The sequence below is a fragment of the Mya arenaria genome, chromosome 14 (genome assembly GCF_026914265.1).
Source record: "Mya arenaria isolate MELC-2E11 chromosome 14, ASM2691426v1".
NCBI classification, from domain to species: Eukaryota; Metazoa; Mollusca; class Bivalvia; order Myida; family Myidae; genus Mya; species Mya arenaria.
This window is the reverse complement of record NC_069135.1, coordinates 48,060,839-48,079,246: the sequence shown is the minus strand read 5'-3', so window position 1 is coordinate 48,079,246 and position 18,408 is coordinate 48,060,839. Positions and strand designations below refer to the sequence as shown.

Here is an 18,408-nt window from a genome sequence, read left to right as displayed (position 1 = left end):
TTGTGATATACACCTTATACAATAAAATAACAAATTTAATTGAAAGCAACACATGAATATCATGATACAATTTTTAACATAGCGAATAGTAATAAAATTCATTATTGTGACTAGAATAAATATAAATGATTTTTTCTAAAACATATCAATACTGTTCAGGAATTCCTAAAATTATATTAGTTCAAGAAATATGAAAGCAAACAGAAATTCAAATAAAATACTAAACATATTGACAAAATAATTCTTTTAATCTTATTCAATAAACAACTCAGTACATTTTTCATAAGAAAGACTTAAAACAATTTATGAAAAAAGAATCTAAATAAAATAATGATATATATTCCTAAAATAATAAATTGTACTCTTACCTGTAAGATAACCAGAATAACTTCTGGAGTGGGCGCGCGAGAGTGGTCATTTTATACTTAACCCGTGTTGGTGTAAATTACTCTCAGAGCGCAGATCTTACAGGTAAGTCATAACCTTCCTTCGTCCTAACCAAAAATGGTTGGACGATAGATGAAATTTGCTTAGTCAGGATAATATTTTGTTCTAGAACTTTTCTTGCGGGCAGAGATTATTAACTTGTACTAGATACTATTGTTCATTGAATATGTTGTGTGTTATGAATATATTTACGGCATTATTTATGAATAGATTGAGGAATAGAATACGATATGATATTCTGGTACAGCAGGATGATAATTTTTCAGCAGTCTTACGAATTTTTACTAAGCTAAGATCTTAGAGAGCTGTTAAATACTTATGCTTTACTATCGGTTCATTGTTATGGTTGCTTTTCCCAGAATAACATTAAGTCGTTCACTAAATAATATTTAAGCTTTAATTTAAAAAAACAACAACATTTTATTGATTTCTTTTAAATTAAATTTTAATTCTATTTTAAGTAAATTTAATTTAATTTAATTTAATTTTAATTTTAATTTTTAATTTAATTTAATTTGATTTAATTTATCTAAAAAGATTTAATTTAATTTGAATCTTAATTTTAATTTATTGTCAATTCAATTTAATTAATTATAATGAACGTTTTGAAAAGTAGTTATATTGTTTTGAAACTTTACTTGGTATTAAAATAATGGATACTGGAAAATATTCTTCCATAGAAAACTAAAGAACTACGGTCATGAGTACCTACTAGAATCAGATTTTGATCAAACAGTTATATATTATATAACACCAGCAGGATCTTTCCTAAATGATGTACTAAAATCCTGGTTAAAAATAAAATCCACATTTTATGAAGAGAAGTCGATAATAAATGTAAAACAATAATTTGGAATAACAAAGAGATAAAACAAAACGGTCATACACTGTATTTTAAAGAATGGTATCAAAAAGGCATACAATTCTTCGAACACATATTCGACTACAGGGTAAATGAGTTTTACAGTTTTGAAGAAATACAACGCTTATACAACAAAAATAAAAACGATTTCTTAAAATATCTGACACTAGTTAATTGTATCCCAATTCATTTGAAAACAAGATTAAATTCGAAAATATCAGTCAAAACAGACCACCAATACAGATAGGATAAAGGAATCGAAACAAACAAATAAATTTCTATATTCGATACACAAAAAAACAAAATAAAGCCATCATCAGAAACTAAATGACAACTTACATTCCCAAATATAGAAATATAGAAAATATCGGAAACCCTAACCCTAACCCATCTTCGGGCGATTATCGCATAATGGTTAGCAGCAACCAATCATTAACCTCTAAATAGTCATTTTCTAGGATTCAAAGAGGCACAATTGTTGTCTCGCACCTTGTGAAGCTATGTTGGCTAACATTACTTAACAACTATCTTCTCCTTTTTTTTACCAATTCATTTCCAAAACAAATGGCCGCTCGATACCTACACCAGAATGAAAAAAAACAAACTAAAAAACACCGCTCAAACCACTAAGATATTTGAAGATCTAACATTGAATGTGTTAGGATGAAAACAACGCCTTCTTGTGAAATATTTCAACATTGGCACCATCAAGACTTGTAAGATTTTAATATATTTCTTTTAAAACAACAGGGTCTCAAAACTTTTCTGCAAAGTTGTCAATTTTCCACTGGTCGTAAAGTAAACATGACATTTTGGTTACTGGTATGTCATTGTTGCCCATAAAAGCCATTAAGTCCGTAGGAGTTCTTGTTTCGGGACCAGAAATCAAGAATGTTGGCGCAGTTCTATTTTGCATTCAACTTACTTGAATAAATCAGGGTAATCGACGAGCTTTCCGAATTGGTACGCTTTGAAGTGTTGCATTGCCGACAAATATATGTGCAACATCCTCACATGGTTTTAAAAGGCACTCTATCAGCAGTTTCTATGGACCATGAAACTTGACCATAGGAAAAGGGCAGCTTTGTTCACAATTAGATTGTAAATGAAATCTTCCATACTTGCCTGGCCCGTAACATGAGCTCAATTTTATCAATTTATGTTTATGTTTGTAAACTGCATTTAAATGAATTTTCACGCTGTATTGAGAAAAAATTAAAAAATATATATTTGATAAACCTTTTTACAATATATGTTGAACAAATACATATGTTTTCATATTATTGTGCTTTAACATTAATTTGATTGCAAATCTATTTGATTTAACTCATTGTATACATGAAACTTAATAATAATATTCAAATCTCTGTCTAAGATACGTAATCATGGTTACGTAGGTTTTATCACTGGTTCAAATTAGAAATGAAACCAGACTTTAAGGTGTGTATAACTAAAGTGATTTATTGTGTAAAGGGTATTCATAGTTTACCAGCATCAATCGTTTTTATGCAAAATATGGCTAAAAGTAACGTAAATTACACTCGCGTTATCTGCACAACCATATTAAAGTTTAGGGATTTATTGATGAAATTGTCTAATACGTATTTAAAATATAGAATACCTCTTTCATCAAGCAAAATATCATGACCTTATTTGTATAAGCACTCTGTGTAACATATTATTTCCATAAAAACGTTGCTTTTTATGTTATGTTTGAACAGTAACGTAATTCACACCGATTCGTGCGGTATGAAATAATTAGAAAACCTTCATAGAACTAAAGAACGATGATTTACCGATTTTAATCTTATAAACAATCAGAATACATGGAAGAAATAGTACAGATAAAACTTAAAAGTGACGCATTAAAATAGTCCGTTACTCACTTATGCTCGCTCCCCCAGAGCGTAAACATATCTCATTGTGTCACGTTTTCCTTAAGCTTTAAGAAATCTCTCTGGATAGAGCAGAATCAATTGGCAGCTTAGGATCTTAATCTTTTTATGATTTATAATAAACTGTTCAACACATTAGTCGCACCGATACTAAACCATGGCGCTGAAATAATTGGATATCACGAACGTAAAGACATCAAACTAATCCATAACAAATACTGCAGAAAACTATTATGTGTAAAAATCGACAAATATAAACGCATTAAATGGAGTTCTAAGGATACTTCCAATGGAAATACAAATGAAAATCATTCTGAATAAATACTCGTCTAAATGACTTAAAAGTGACTAAAACTCTATATTCAATTCGTATAGTATGCTTAAAAGTACAGTGGACAATGGATCGATAAATAAAGCCAACTGGGCATTTCATATCAAAAGCATGCTACAAGAATGCAGAATGAATGACATATAGGTAAACCAAACGAGAACTTAAATTAACACTACAGAATTATTCAAAGAATAACAGATATTTATAAACAATCATGGTACTCAAGAATAACAACTCAAGAAAAAAGTTAATACATACTGTCTATTTAAACACAATTTTGCTCTTGGAATCTAGACCGAATTAAATGTAAAACATACAGAATAGCAGTAACAAAATTTAGAACCAGTTCTCACACACTACAAATAGAAATGGGGAGATATAACAATGTACCAAGAACAAAGAAAATTTGTACAAACTGCAGACAAAACCAAGCAGAATCGGAATACCATTATCTTTTAGTATTCTCAAAATTCTGGGATATACGTAAACAATTTCTTAAATCATACTATTGCCACTGGCCTAATATACACAAGTTTGCAAAATCAATATGTGAAGAAACCATTTACACAATCATGAATATGGCAATATATATATACGATGCAAATAACCTCAGAACTTAACACACATGACATCATTATTCAGTTTCACCAGATTTACAGACCGACATACAGATTGGTGCCCTAGCATTTTGCGACAGTTGATGCTCTTGTTTATTTTATTTTCAAAGTAATCTATGAAATGTCTCGTTTGCTTTTTGAATTGACATACGTGTCATCACAACTAAACGTGACCTTAAACACCATAATGTAACCGCAATGTCAAGTCACATCTAGATAACGGCTGCCATAAACAGCATGATATACAAGCCGATCTGGATGCGATATCCCATCTCTTATCGAATAGACCTTTTTGATTGTAAAGCATATATACACGGAAAACAAGTTTCCGATCGAATTGTTCAGCAAAAAAAAAACTTGACGCCAGTCAATAAAGTACTTTATTCAGTTACGTTCGGTACGACGCGGTCGGTATGACGCAGACGGTATAACGGCGTCGGGGATTTTAAATTTGGTACATTCCGCAACCAAGCAGTGGTCCAAGTCATATTTTAGCTGGGTGAACGGCCGTATACTGATATGTAGTTTTCATATCATCTAATTATTTATATCAGCTGCTTTGCTCTGTAATAAACACACATTTTACATTTCGACCTAACTAGTATTTGTAATGCGCATTGAATTAATACACAGTTGACAACAGGAGTCTGGTAATTTATTTATAATAAAACTTAATTAAAGAACTAGAATATAATGCACGAGCACCCCAACGAGCTATTGGTACTACATCACATTCATATGCACCACAACTTGCCTAAAACCGAACCTTGTGCAGAAGAAAAATTAGACTTATATTAACTATAAGCTTACAGTCCATGAGTTACATATACTATACACATGTACATTATATAAACATTTCCAGTATAACAACTTTCAAAATGAATCACATTGTACGTTCGCTGAAATTTTGGATGTTTGTATTGAGTCCAAAATATCGCAAAGTGTATAAAAGTCTTAATGTATTGTATCATGGACATTCTCAGAAAAAGTGGTATTCAGTTTCAAGTGTATTACAACATTTGGCATTCTCGTTCATTTCTTGTTGTTTAGTGGGGCGTATGTCATCTGCCCTTTACTATCTCTAATCTATGTGAAGCTTATCTTAGTCGTGTTAATGCTGTTGTTAATTTATTGGTTTGTGTAATGTCAAATATGACTGATAATCAAAATTTGCAAATAGGATATATGCCAACGTCTTTCATGATTCTCGTTAATCTTCTTTCCATTCTTGATTGAAACAAGTTGACAAGTTGAAGAACGTATTTTTTTAAGTATTAAATTAGTATTTTGGGCAACAGTTTTGCAACATTTAGTTGTCCAAAAGTGATGAGTTTAGGTTTCATCAAGGGGAAAATAACTACTCTTGATTTAAACAATACCTCCTCATGTTGATATTTCCACTCCAATGTGTGGAATGAAAATATCAAATAAACATTTCAATGTTGTAACTTGTACGCTATTGTCCTGTTGATTTACTTGATAAATTGACTAATATGTTTTAAAAATACAGTAAAAACTACAAAGATAAGATTGCAAAAAAAATTTGAAAAACACAGACCCTCTTTTGATCATTTCGGTATTAAGGACTGTGGTTGTAAAGTTTCCTCAGTAAATAATTTTTCTTCAGATTTAAAATCTTAAGTGATGAAATGACCAACATTATTGTAGAAGTATTGAGAGCTGAAACAGTCGCAGGATGGGGTGTATTTACAGATGTGTTGTTATCTGAAACGACTTTTTTTATAACTGAATGTTGAACTTAGAATTCCATTTTACATTTATAACATATAAGATGCATTCTCTTAACTATACTTTAACTAGTTCTTGTTTACAACTGCAGTCAAAATATTAATGTAACTCTACACATTTGTGTAATAAGGTAAATGGGTGGGAAAAAAACAAGATTGTAGAACGAAATATGTAGAAAAATACAGAAAAAGCGAAACAATGTTTCAAAATTGAACATTTACCGTATCTAGGTCAATACCAAAGTTAGAACAAGTGAAATAGGAAGTATAGTATGATAAGAATGCAACTAATTTCGGCGAAAATTTCCATTTAAGGTACAAGTTACGCTTGCGGTACTCCTGTGTTATTTATGAGTAACTCCTTTATATCAACAGACCTGCGACATAACTACAAATTCGTTTCATGATATAACAAATATAATAATAGCACTAATAAAGCAAAAGTCTTCATTGTTTACTCAAAATATATTTAATAAAGGCATTTCATGAGTTTTCACAGCATGGTTTTGATATGCGTCTCTGTGAAGTTCTAGCGAGATGGTTGATATGGTTGCGTATTCTGCCGGTTCTGGACATAACGCATGAGCTTTGCTTCTATGTTTGCTGTTAATATTTCACCGGGTAAATTGCAATGTCGTTATGAAACCTTTTGGTTGTGCTGATTGCGAATACTGACAACCTTTAGGGGTATACATATATTATTAACATTTGCCAGTTGAGTAGTAGACTATTCAGTCAGCAACTGATACTTGTGTAAATGAGATTTTACACACGATGTGTGGAAACATTACCAAAGAAAACTATATTTAACGCATGGATTTATTTCAATTTTACGAACGATCAAATCATGCTCTATCATAAAAGGAAAAAGACATTGCATTGCAATTAAATAGTGTAGTCAATGACATAGGCACAATAAATACGTGCGGTAGTTCAGAGCTTCCTTTAAAATTCAAACCGAAAATGTACTCAAGAACTGAGTTTTTCAAATCGTCTGATAGTACAATGTCGTGTTTAAAACATCGTGTCTTGTTGCTTTATGGTTTTACTATATTCAGTACATAGTGTCTGTGTTCTGGCAATTTTAAGGATTGTTTTAATGCCGTTTAATGTTTGGTCCACATGTAAGACTATCATCCTCTATACGTAGTTGACGGTCTAGTAATATAAAAATCAGTGTTATTTCGCGTGCACATCGGTCAATTAACTATAGAACACGTTTCTATAGGGAAATTATGTAGTGGACAATAACCTACAAGGAGTAAACATATAATCTTAATGCGATTTACCTCAAACATTGTTCTCAAATGATACATATCAGGGAATAGAAATGACTCAACACATACAAATAATATGAATAACGCATAAACATGATTCAAAATATGCATGCAGGATCGTTGTTATAACAGTTTATCTAAATACAGTGACCTTATGCTTTTACTACAAATTCAAATGTACACATAAAAAAATCGAAATTTAAACACTATTTCAATTGGATATTATTCAATTATCACAGCCTTCTTTACCTACTAATCACGAAACGTATATATCATTCTATCAATTTAAATATATATAAACAACTTCTTTTGCATACAAATATCATGTACGAACATAAACAACTCGTTTGCTTGTCACAGCAAGTTTTTCTGTCCGCATCGAAGAGCTCAAGTTTATGTATTTTAGGCTACCCATAAGCTTCCCGCCATTCTTAGCATAATTGTTTCCCAAGTTCCATCTTAACATGTTGTTTCTTGCCATAAGTAACATTTTAATAAAATGAACGAAGATGACACCAAGTGTAAATATTTGAGAATATTTCGACTTTAACTTTGTCAATATAATTCCTTTATGTGCTTTTTTACCCAGTTACAAAAGCGCTACAAACATATTTGAGCGTAGTTTCACAGTTTTGTGGAAACATAATGATGGATTTCCCATTCAAAGCAAGTGCGTCTTTACATTTAAACAACACATCTCTAAATAACCTGTCTACAGAAATTTACAGCTTATCAAACCTGCATAAGAGGCTTGCCCTTATGTTTACAGTCACAATAGCCGTTTGATTTCACCTCATTATTGCAATATTGTGATCGAATAAGAACCTTTCCAATATATTCAGAGCAAGTAAAAGTGAAAATTACTGTCTGTAACAAACTTGGCAATATGTCCAAGAAGTAACCCGAAGTTGCGTGCGCATACAGAATGTATCCTGGCCGTACTATGAGTAAGACAATAGTAATGTATAAAAGAACGGCAACCATGGCTGAGTTCAATTTAACACAATTGCATTTAAACACTGAAACGTTGCACTCTTTGTTTGAAATAATCTTTAGCTCTGTGATGGTGACATCTGCAAAGAAACAAAACAGAAAAACATTCAGTTACATTCATAAGTATTTCGAGATCCAGCAATACGTGACGGAGTCAGCCTAACATGATAGGATGATTAGGAGACTAAGAAATGTGACCAATGTGTATAGTATTTGGAAGTTAACATCTATTTATATCCAGGTAGACTAATAAAATGTTATTTATGTCTCAACAATGGGGGAACATGTCGATTAAAACACATTCAGTCACTATGTTGGACAAATAATCACCTCAGTAAGGCTTTTACTTTTGAATGTTCTACTAGTTGCATGTCCCTCTAATTGTAAAAATGGCCTAGATTGCATTGTGTCTCTTACAAGCAGTGTGATGTCGAGCTGAGAGTATCCGGCTACGATGGAAGATTCGATATGTTTTTAATTCAAGATGAATAATGAAATTATAATTCAATAAATTTATACAAGTTAGCATACCCGTTTGTTTTGTCCTGTTCATGCAAAGAGCAACCAGCACGGTGAACATGACGGGTACGTATATCACTAAATATTCCACCAGAATAGCCCATCTTTCCTCGTAAACGTTTTTCTGACACACGAACAAGAATACGTTAAAGTGATGACTTCCATATGTCCCAAGCGTCTCAAGCGAATGTTGTGTAACTGGAAGTGGGCTATTTTGCGGCACAATCTTGATTACGGAAAAACTTCCTGTGATGATGCAGCTAAGTGTGCCTGCGTATGCTAGACACGAAGACATCGACCATTTAAAGTTCTGAACAAAAACATTATGCACGATAAACACGAGCACCACCCCGTTTGCAAACGCCGCCGTCATCGAGTAATCCAAGCACGAGCCGACGCTCGGAGGTCCCTGTTTTACGCGTCTTTTCATGTAATTTTCGGCAATTGTCAACATACGCACGCTTGCGATCAGATGCAAAAATCCAGAGAGCACCACTGCGAGCAGCGTCGTGGTATTTCGGCAGTACTTCCGCATTAAGAGTAGATGACCGATACAGATGGCGCCGGCCATGAGGGCCGTGAATATCAAGCCGCTCTGAAAGAGCTGAAAGATGAACATCACATGACTGAGGTCGTCAGTCCTTTGAGATGCATGAAGGGTGGTGTCCTGACCCATGTATACTGTCTGTGATGAAATAACCAACGAACTTTATAGGTATACAACGTATGGTCCAGTTTCAAGTCAAATAATAACTAAGCGCCAAGGAAACTGTAAACACACATCTATATTCGAAACAGTTTGCATGTATCAGTTATTAAAGTTTGTGTGTTAAACTAACCATCCGTTCGTGAGTGTTTATATCCGTTCATATTGTTAATACAATAAATGACTGAAAGATTACAGCCGATTTAATATTTAAAACGGCATAATTATAAACGTTCAAAAACTATTTTCAAAACTTAGTTAAGCACTTTGGTATTTAAATGTAAACATCAATGCATTGTAAACATCAATGCAATTTGAGTGTTATTGAAAGATTTGGAAATAAGATACCTTTAACGGTAACCCAACCTTTTTCAAAGCGAATTTATTTGCGATGCAATTAGGATTCCAGTAGTATATATTATTATCCGGATAGAATATAACACTTTAAAGACACAATTTACCGATTAAAAAGAATTAAATTAATAGATTTTTTTCGTTCAAGTAAACTTTGATAACGTGGATAATTTTTTTCTAATTTAAGCAAGGCAGGACAAGATCTGCACGAAAGTTAATCGTATCAAAACCAAACGAAGCAAAAACGTTTCCAACTTTCTTATTTGATGTTTTATTAAGTCGGATTTTGGACGATTGTTAAAGCATGTAAGTTTCAAATAGATAAACCAACAAACAACTTGATTACGACCTATTATGCAATTCATGTTTTTATTCCTAAAATATCAGCGTGCTGCGCCATAGGGTGAGGTAAAAAGATAACAATAAAGTTATTAATTTTGCATTGTTCCGTAATACATTCATTAACTTTCCTTAAAAGCTTAAACAAGATACTGCAAGAAACAGGTTTATTACTTGCAGTCATACAATTCATAAATTAATCAATTTCAGCGCTCTGCTCCTCGCGGTCGTGAAAAAGAGATATTTGGAACATTATTTCATTGTTATTTTTTATATCTGTCAAACAACGATATATATAGAGAAAATGAAAAATATAGCAAAATATATCAATTCCATATAAGGGCCCAGTAGAGTTCTAGGAAGTTTTATCAACAAAGTGCATAACCAAGTGAAAGACCTTGGCTTCAAACCATATGAGAAGTTGTAGAATTATTGTGTTGTACAGGTCGTGGATTTTTGAAGCTTAGTCTGGGGATTCAAGAAGTTCCATCCCTCAGACAAAGACCACAATTGCGCAATGAGATACGACCTTTTTGTACATAGATTCGCCCCAGTTCCCGCGCTTACTGGCGACACAGGACGGGTCCCAACACGTTACCACCGATGGATCAACATGCAACGCCGCTGGAACTGGCTCGTGCTTAAGGACCGAAACAGACTGTGTGCCCAGATGTTTGAAATGGACTATTACAGGTGTTTATGCAATTGGTCAAGCGAGGTAAATGAGATAATGACACACATAGGGCAAACAGACAGTTTTGATGTCAAATCACCTGTTGAACTCTCAAATTTACAACATCTTGTGCGGAACCATTAAATTAAAATTTGGTCAACGGAGTTAGATCTATTCCGAAATTGAGAACGTAAACAGTGTTCAAGCCGATTGCTATTTGAACTTTGGCACAGTTATGCACTGGTATATTATATTTTAGAATCGAAACCGGACGGTATCCATTTAAACCTGTAGATACAAGACTTTGTAGGCTATGAGATGCCTAAGAAGCTGAGAATGAGTGTCATTAGTATTAAAATGCGCATTGTATACTAAAACAAGAACTTTAGTCTTGTGATTTCTGAAGATCATTTCATTAATCTTACATTAACATTGAAGAATAAGCGTTTCCGAATCGTCGAACCAATCGTTCCAATTGGATTGCTCGTGAACAGTAGCCCTGTGGACCTGCAGGCGTACGTTTACCCTTTTAGCTGCCGTTCAATTACCTTCTACAAAGGAAGCCTTACAATTTTAAGTTATCAACAATGTTTTTGTTTGTGTACCGTACTGGTATATGTGTTTTGTGCATTAAAACTTTCTGTGTGAATATGAATAAAGTGAGATTTTGTTCAAATGGTAATAGAATAATATTATCAGTCATGTGTTCCAGTTCCGGATAGAAAAATCCGACCCGAGGGCATCTGCGTTGCCCGGTAATGAGGCTTGCCGAGTTACCGGCTACGCAACGTGCCCGAGGGTCGAATGTTTCTATCCGGAACGGACATGCATGATATTTATATTTTCTAGCATACCTTAAATAACATTTTTTTGTTAAGAAAATACAAAAAAAACAAAACTTATTTTTGTACATTTCACCAAAAAGCGCGTGGCGATGATGTTTACTGACGTGTTGGTGCGCAGTAATTTGTATTTATTTTTTATTTTATTGTTTTGTTTTTTTAGGTATATTTTTAGTAAAGTTAATGTTAATGAACTCATCTATAGAAATGTTATAATTATGATTGCATAAAATGTATAATAAAAGAAATAGAAAGTATTACATCTGCGTGCCCATCTGGCATGGGAGGATGCCAGATGAGATTTTCAAGCACGGCTAAATTCACAGGAGATTGAACAAACTGCAGTCAAAACAAAAAATCGGAATACCAATTCCGGGATATACGTAAACAATTCCTTAAACCATACTATTGCCACTGGCCTAATATACACAAGTTTGCAAAATTAATATGCGAAGAAACCATTAATACAGCCATGAATATGGCAAAATATACATACCACAAATAACTTCAGAATTTAACACACATGACATCATTATTCAATTTCATTAGATGGAGAGTTTACATATGAATTATATTAGAATATTATAATTAGCTAATGATATTCACGATTGGATAAATACTACATCTGTTAAGAAAACATTCGGACTTTGGTGAATAACTTGTTTAAATTTTAGTTCGAGCAAATATCTTACGACAAAATAATTTTATATACGCATTCTAGATTTACCATTAATTGCAAAATAGTTCACTACTACTGATTAACAATCATTTATGTTTTTGTTCACATTTTATTATTATGTTTTTCGCTAAATTTTACTTGTTTGCTCGTAAACTATTTGTATGCTTTGGGCACAATTACCTGAATGCATTAAAAGTTTTTGTTGATGTTGTTGTTGTTTATAAATAGTTCAATGCTTTGCCTATTGACATCTAAAATGATTATGTAAAATAATAATTTATGAATTATATGTCTTAATTAACATATATGATTATTTCAATCAGCCTTTAAGTGTACTAAGTATTTCCATAAAACTGCTTGCTTATACTTTGTCAGTATGAATCGTTCAAACACGTCAAGATTAATATATAAACTGCAATTTATATTTTTCGTTTCGAAATATGATATTTTAAAACCATGTTGTTATATTAAACATGTTTTAAACTCAAAGTCGCCAACGATTCAATAGCTGTATACGTTGTTGCGATTGCATATAAATTTACTTTTTTTGCATTTATGGGAAACCCTCTATTTACTAGTTTTGGAATTTGTTCGATTGGAACGAAATGGAATTCTTGTTATTGTCATAGGTTGAGAAAAAACATACATTAAACTATCTCCTATTACAACAGCGAACGTTATCAAACATAATATTAATATCGTACCCCGATATAACTTTTAGCATATTTAACAAATTAAATATGTTTCCGGTGTGCCTCGCTATTGCAGAGATCGTTATGTACGTTAATTGTTGCATTTGCAGAATATTTCCTATTTCTAAAATGGACAGGAAATAAACATTTAGCATCGGAAGAGAGCCAAACTGTGTGGAAAAAGCAACATATCCTAAGGCATTGAGTTGTTAATCAACCCATTCCGTTTTTTACTGCCGTTCTACATCAATGACTTTTCTTCTATTCACACATCCCTATTTATGCATTCAAAAAAATATATTCTTGATGATAATGATTAAAATGCAACTGATATGGTTGAGCTATTGTCATACCTATGCTTAAAAAGTTATGTTCAAAGTTATTGCTCTATATTGCTTTATTTCTTGTAACATTCACTTTCAATATTGAATATATTTTCTTTGTAATCGGATCGGTCGCCTAGGTAAAAAACGGCGGCGATAACCACTATACGTACCGGACAACCGGATGTCATAGTTTGAACAGGATGCATACTGTATTTTTTTCTGCTTTTTTAACAATTTAAGATCTCTTAGAACTTTCGCGTTGGTATTGTTAACAGTTAACATGCTTCATTAAAATCTGTGGGCTCTGTCTGACTTCAATGATACAATTTATTATCTGAAGTTATGATAAGATAAGATAATCTTTAATTAAAGTCGGTTATGATAAACATAAATAACACTAGCTGATAGCTATTTTCCGATATAATAGATTCTCCAATAACAGACAAACAAAAGACCTGAAAAGATTCAAGATCATAATATCACTTGTTAAAATATTAATATATAGACTGCAATAAGATTATAGTGTTACGAGCCAGGCGTAACGAGAAAAACAAAGCCAGCAACAATCTTTACAAAATTTATTATGTGAAAGTTACAATGTTGAAATACAATTTGAATACTTGTTTTACACATGAATAATTCCAATCCTGGTTTATATCCTTTTTCCAATTTTAAATATTTATACAAAAAGCTACAGAAACAAGCTCAGTAGCAAAACGTTTAAACATAAACCCGGTTTAACGGCACTGGGCAAACACCAAAGACATAGAACATGAAATCACAAACAAGAAACATATATATATATATATAAATTAGTATGAGTATGCAATGTGCACTGTTAACAATATGGATGCGTAATGTACCAAGTGAAACTATCTATTGATATCTTTTAATCCAGCAACAAGTATTCAAAAGAACATATGCATCAATAACAGGTTTTCAATAACAAAGTTACCCCAGATAACAGTCACTTTTGCACCCTTGTCCTTTCATATATTGTGGTATGAATGTTGTGACTTCTTTAACAGTTTTTAATGAAATTACGTTACAATTGGTAGAAGTGACAAGTAGTGCAAGCAATTGTGAATATAGAGATGTAGGCCTTGGATTTGTCAAACACTACACAATATTGATGCACTTTAGGTGAACGCTTTCTTAGACACGCTGTCGTTTCGTTGAAATCCCGTTTGACACAATTGACAACGAATTTCAAAGTCAGAGTGAGTCTCGCTGTCGCTTGGTTGTCGCCACGTTTGTACACGATGTGCTTCGATATACATCGCTGCTGCAACGCTGCAAATGCACGTTAATTTTTAACAGGTTATTTACTTTCTGACTGTCTAGCCTCATTATAAAATTAATAATTATTGATTTGACCTCCTGGTAAGGTACATTTGTCGCACATGATCGCACATGATCGTGGGACCAGCTCCCCCGTCTTCTTTTATCCTCTTCTCTATTGAGCCGTAACATGTTTTGCAGCATGTCTTGGTCCAGGGCTAAAACAGTATACGCCATATTAACAAGAGGTTCAACACTTAGTCTTAGCAAAAACAAAATGATTTGCGGCCCTGGATAGTGATGATTATATGTGGTCTCTAGTGGATGGCATCAGACATCCTTGTCGCGGCAGATCATATAATATATGATAAAGTATCAAAACGTACCAAAATATAGCAGAAACCTACCGCAAAGTCAAGCAATGTAGAGCTTCGTAGCGTTACGCAGATCATAATGGAGTACCACGTATTACAACGTATCATAACGTGACAAATCGTGGCATAACGCGTAACGAGGAACGAGGCAACAACATCGCATGTTAAGTTTTTGCTAGGTTTTTGCTACATTAAACTTCGATCCCGCCACTTTGTTAATATGTTGTAGTACGTTGTTTGGAAACAGCAGCGAATTTTAAACATGTTTGAAATAACAATTTCTAGAACAGTATATTTGGTTACGTTTTAGCCCTGTTCGTCTACGTTTGCTCTCGTTGTCAAGATTCAAAACATAGCTAAACGTGGCGGCCGGCACCTGTACATTTTGAATTTTCCATTACGTATTGTCGAGAGCCGATCTAATACAATGAGTCGGATTTTAATGCGATTGTCGGTCACTGTTAGCACTGTTAATATCGCGTATGAAGCTCATTTCGTATTAGCTAAATGCGTAAAATAGAAGCCATTTGCGTAACGTGTGAGCACTATTTGTAGCTTTTTACTTGACCAGCTATGCTACATGCGAAAAAAGGCTTAATCGTGGGACATAAACATATGATAGGTGTAAATGTTGAGTTCCTTATATCATAATTTTAATATAATAGTATATTGTAAAAGAACCATAACCCCTAGATCTATTTGTCACCAAATTGTTTCCCTTGATGAGAAAAAAATATTTATGCTAAATATACGTATATCGGAGTAGAAATTAAAAAAACAACAACATTGACCGGCGATAACCCAGGGGTATATTTCTTATCTAAAGTACAATCAATCTGGCTTTATTTGAAACCGGAATGGTGATACTTAAAATAAGTCACATTTGGATGTGTTAAGATAGGGCCATAACACTCCATGAATTTACAATTTCAATACATGTACTTATGTGAAAAACTAAAGAAACAAGCTCAAACGTTTCGTAACGCCGAAGGGTAGTATCTCTCTTCCGCATCCATCGCAAGCAATTGATGTGTTTTGAGGCGGGGGGGGGGAGGGTATTCCGGAGAGGGCCCTGAAATATAATTGATAAAAATGTCAAGCACGATGAGTAGTTTTTCGTTGATCTTAACTTCAGATTAATTCCCTTGGAACTATCATATTAGTGATGCACTTTTGGCGCTCGATGTCAAATTCGAAGCTCAAACTACATCGAAAACATTTTCATTAAATCTTTTGACCTATTTTTCTATCTAACTTATAACTGCAGAAATTTGATATTGACCTTGTGCATATAATTTGCAGAAAACGTATCAATAATGTGCTTGGATTGCCTTGAAAATGACCTTTTGATATACTTTCATATTTGTGACAATTATGCGTAAAAATGATTTGTAAAATAATTATTATTGTTTTTGAATGCATTGACAAACAATAAAGATTGATCTGCGTTTTTTTCAAAGCTACAATTAAAATGAAAATTCCAACCGTGTTATATGGCAGTGCATTCTGTATCAAAAGCTGTAGTCTAAAATATAGCTTGATGATGGTAAGCTCCGGAGCAAATTTAGTTTATTATCTGTTTTTTAAACAAGTGTTGATGCCTTAGCGATTCATGGAAATACATTTATGAAAATGCATAAATCACAACTGGGTGCATTTACAGTTACAATTTCAATTAGGGTCAATTACAGTTTTAATCAAACGATGTATTGTGTGCTTTGACTTTTTATGCATAGTAAACTGAAACTATGTTGATGTTATTTAAAAGTGATTATGTGAAGTAGAAAAAAAGAAAGACATTTACGAATCAAACCAATACAGATATTGCTCTTTTGACCTTAGACATGAAATATTCGGTCATTTTATTGCCTATTTCGGTCGAAATAAGGCAACACACTTTAAACTGCCATACCTTGGTTTGTATTGTAGTTTCGGGCGTTTGTTTTACATACTAGTAATCATGAAGGAAAACCATTTAAATTTTATATCATTGCCATTAGGCCACAACAAATTGATCATTTGTTCTACGGATTTTGCCCAAAAAAAGTAGGAGCGAGCGAGCGAAAAAAAAAAAAAATACTTTTTTTAAATTTAAGGCAATTCAGAGGCGAGCGCAAGGCGAAAAATAAAATAAAAATTAAAAAGTCTATTTCTTACTAAATTTATCATGCAATATGTCAAGAAATGCTTTTTAATTGCAAACATAGGTTCTTAGTTTAAATATAAATGAAAAGGTTTTGATTGTATCACATGAAAATCTGTCTCAATTTTTAACAAATGTCAATAAGATCCAGTGCTTTACTATTACTTAGGACACTGCCGATTAAATTGCGGGACAACACAATTGAAGCAGTATTAAACAAATCTGCAAATGTGGCACCGGTCATTATATTAGAGCAGGTGGTGGAATAAAGATGTTTCCATTTCAAGACCTCGCCTTTACCACGAACCAATGGTTTATAGGTCCGTGCCTTGAAAAAAAAATCATGACACCCTTCATAGCTTCAATGCCCGTAAGAAACAGGCCACTTTAATAACAGGCCACTTTACTACAAATCGATCAAAGAAAACAAGTGGATAAGAACAAAGAATTGAGAAAATTAAAACAGTCATTTTACTTATAAAAGGTTTTATTTTCTGATTTTACTGATGTTATTTTTATACTGTACATGTATGTGTAATGCACTAGTCAATTGTAACCACGACCCCCAAGGTCCGGGGAATAGCGGGGACATTGACTTTCGGTCCAGCCAAACCCGGGTAAAACCAACGGCACTACGGGGCTACCTGGAAGGTGAAAACACGGCCCATTTCACCGGCTATCTCCGGTATACCCCCGGTCCTGGGGGGGGGGGGGGTCATGGTTATAATTGAATGGTGCATAAATACAGACTGTTTCTGAAACATTTACAAGTCCTTCTATTTTTATCAATTACGAGTATAACACTGAGAAATGCATTTTAGAATTTAAAAAATAACTCACGAAAACATGTTCATTTGTTGTAAGTCGAGTGTCCGTGTATTTTAATATAAGTTTTGCACTCAAAATCTGATTTAGTTATTACTTAACACTAAATTTTGAGTACAAAACAATGACTTACTTAAAACACACATAAATAATTATTGCCTTCGACGCTGTGAAACTGTTGTTGTTTACTAAAGACTATAATCCATTGACTATGACACTGATTTTCAATTAAAAATGTGTATTTTACATTAACGAAAACTGAAAGTATCCTGCAAATTAATACCGGAAATAGATAACAACGGTGCGTCCTGCAAAATATTCCCGAAAAAAAGACTGTCAACAAATATCGGCTGTTTTGCGGTTGCCCGGACCTGATTTTGTCCTGACACGGGGAAAGTTTGCTCGCGGAGAATGTAAAGCATGGAAATACCTTCAAAAAAAAGCGAAGTCGACGTTGCAGGTTCAAATTTTAAGTAAAAAAACTT

At 33.2% G+C, this 18,408-nt stretch overlaps 1 protein-coding gene across 1 annotated transcript; it reads right to left on the bottom strand.

The window, feature by feature from the left end:
* Positions 1-6,841: 6,841 nt before the first annotated feature.
* Positions 6,842-9,708, bottom strand: LOC128218321 (uncharacterized). Its single transcript, XM_052925972.1, has 2 exons — positions 8,702-9,708; positions 6,842-8,250 (listed from the first exon to the last, which is right to left on the bottom strand). Exons 1-2 carry the CDS (start codon positions 9,363-9,365, stop codon positions 7,910-7,912), a joined length of 1,005 nt encoding a protein of 334 aa, XP_052781932.1. The 5' UTR covers positions 9,366-9,708; the 3' UTR covers positions 6,842-7,909.
* Between the last annotated feature and the right edge of the window lie 8,700 nt (positions 9,709-18,408).

Coding starts and splice junctions, on each gene's coding strand:
- LOC128218321 (XM_052925972.1), bottom strand. CDS start 9,365: ATGGGTCAGGACACCACCCTTCATGCATCTCAAAGGACTGACGACCTC. Junction 8,251..8,701: donor GAACAGGACAAAACAAACGG/GTATGCTAACTT, acceptor GTTTCTTTGCAG/ATGTCACCATCACAGAGCTA.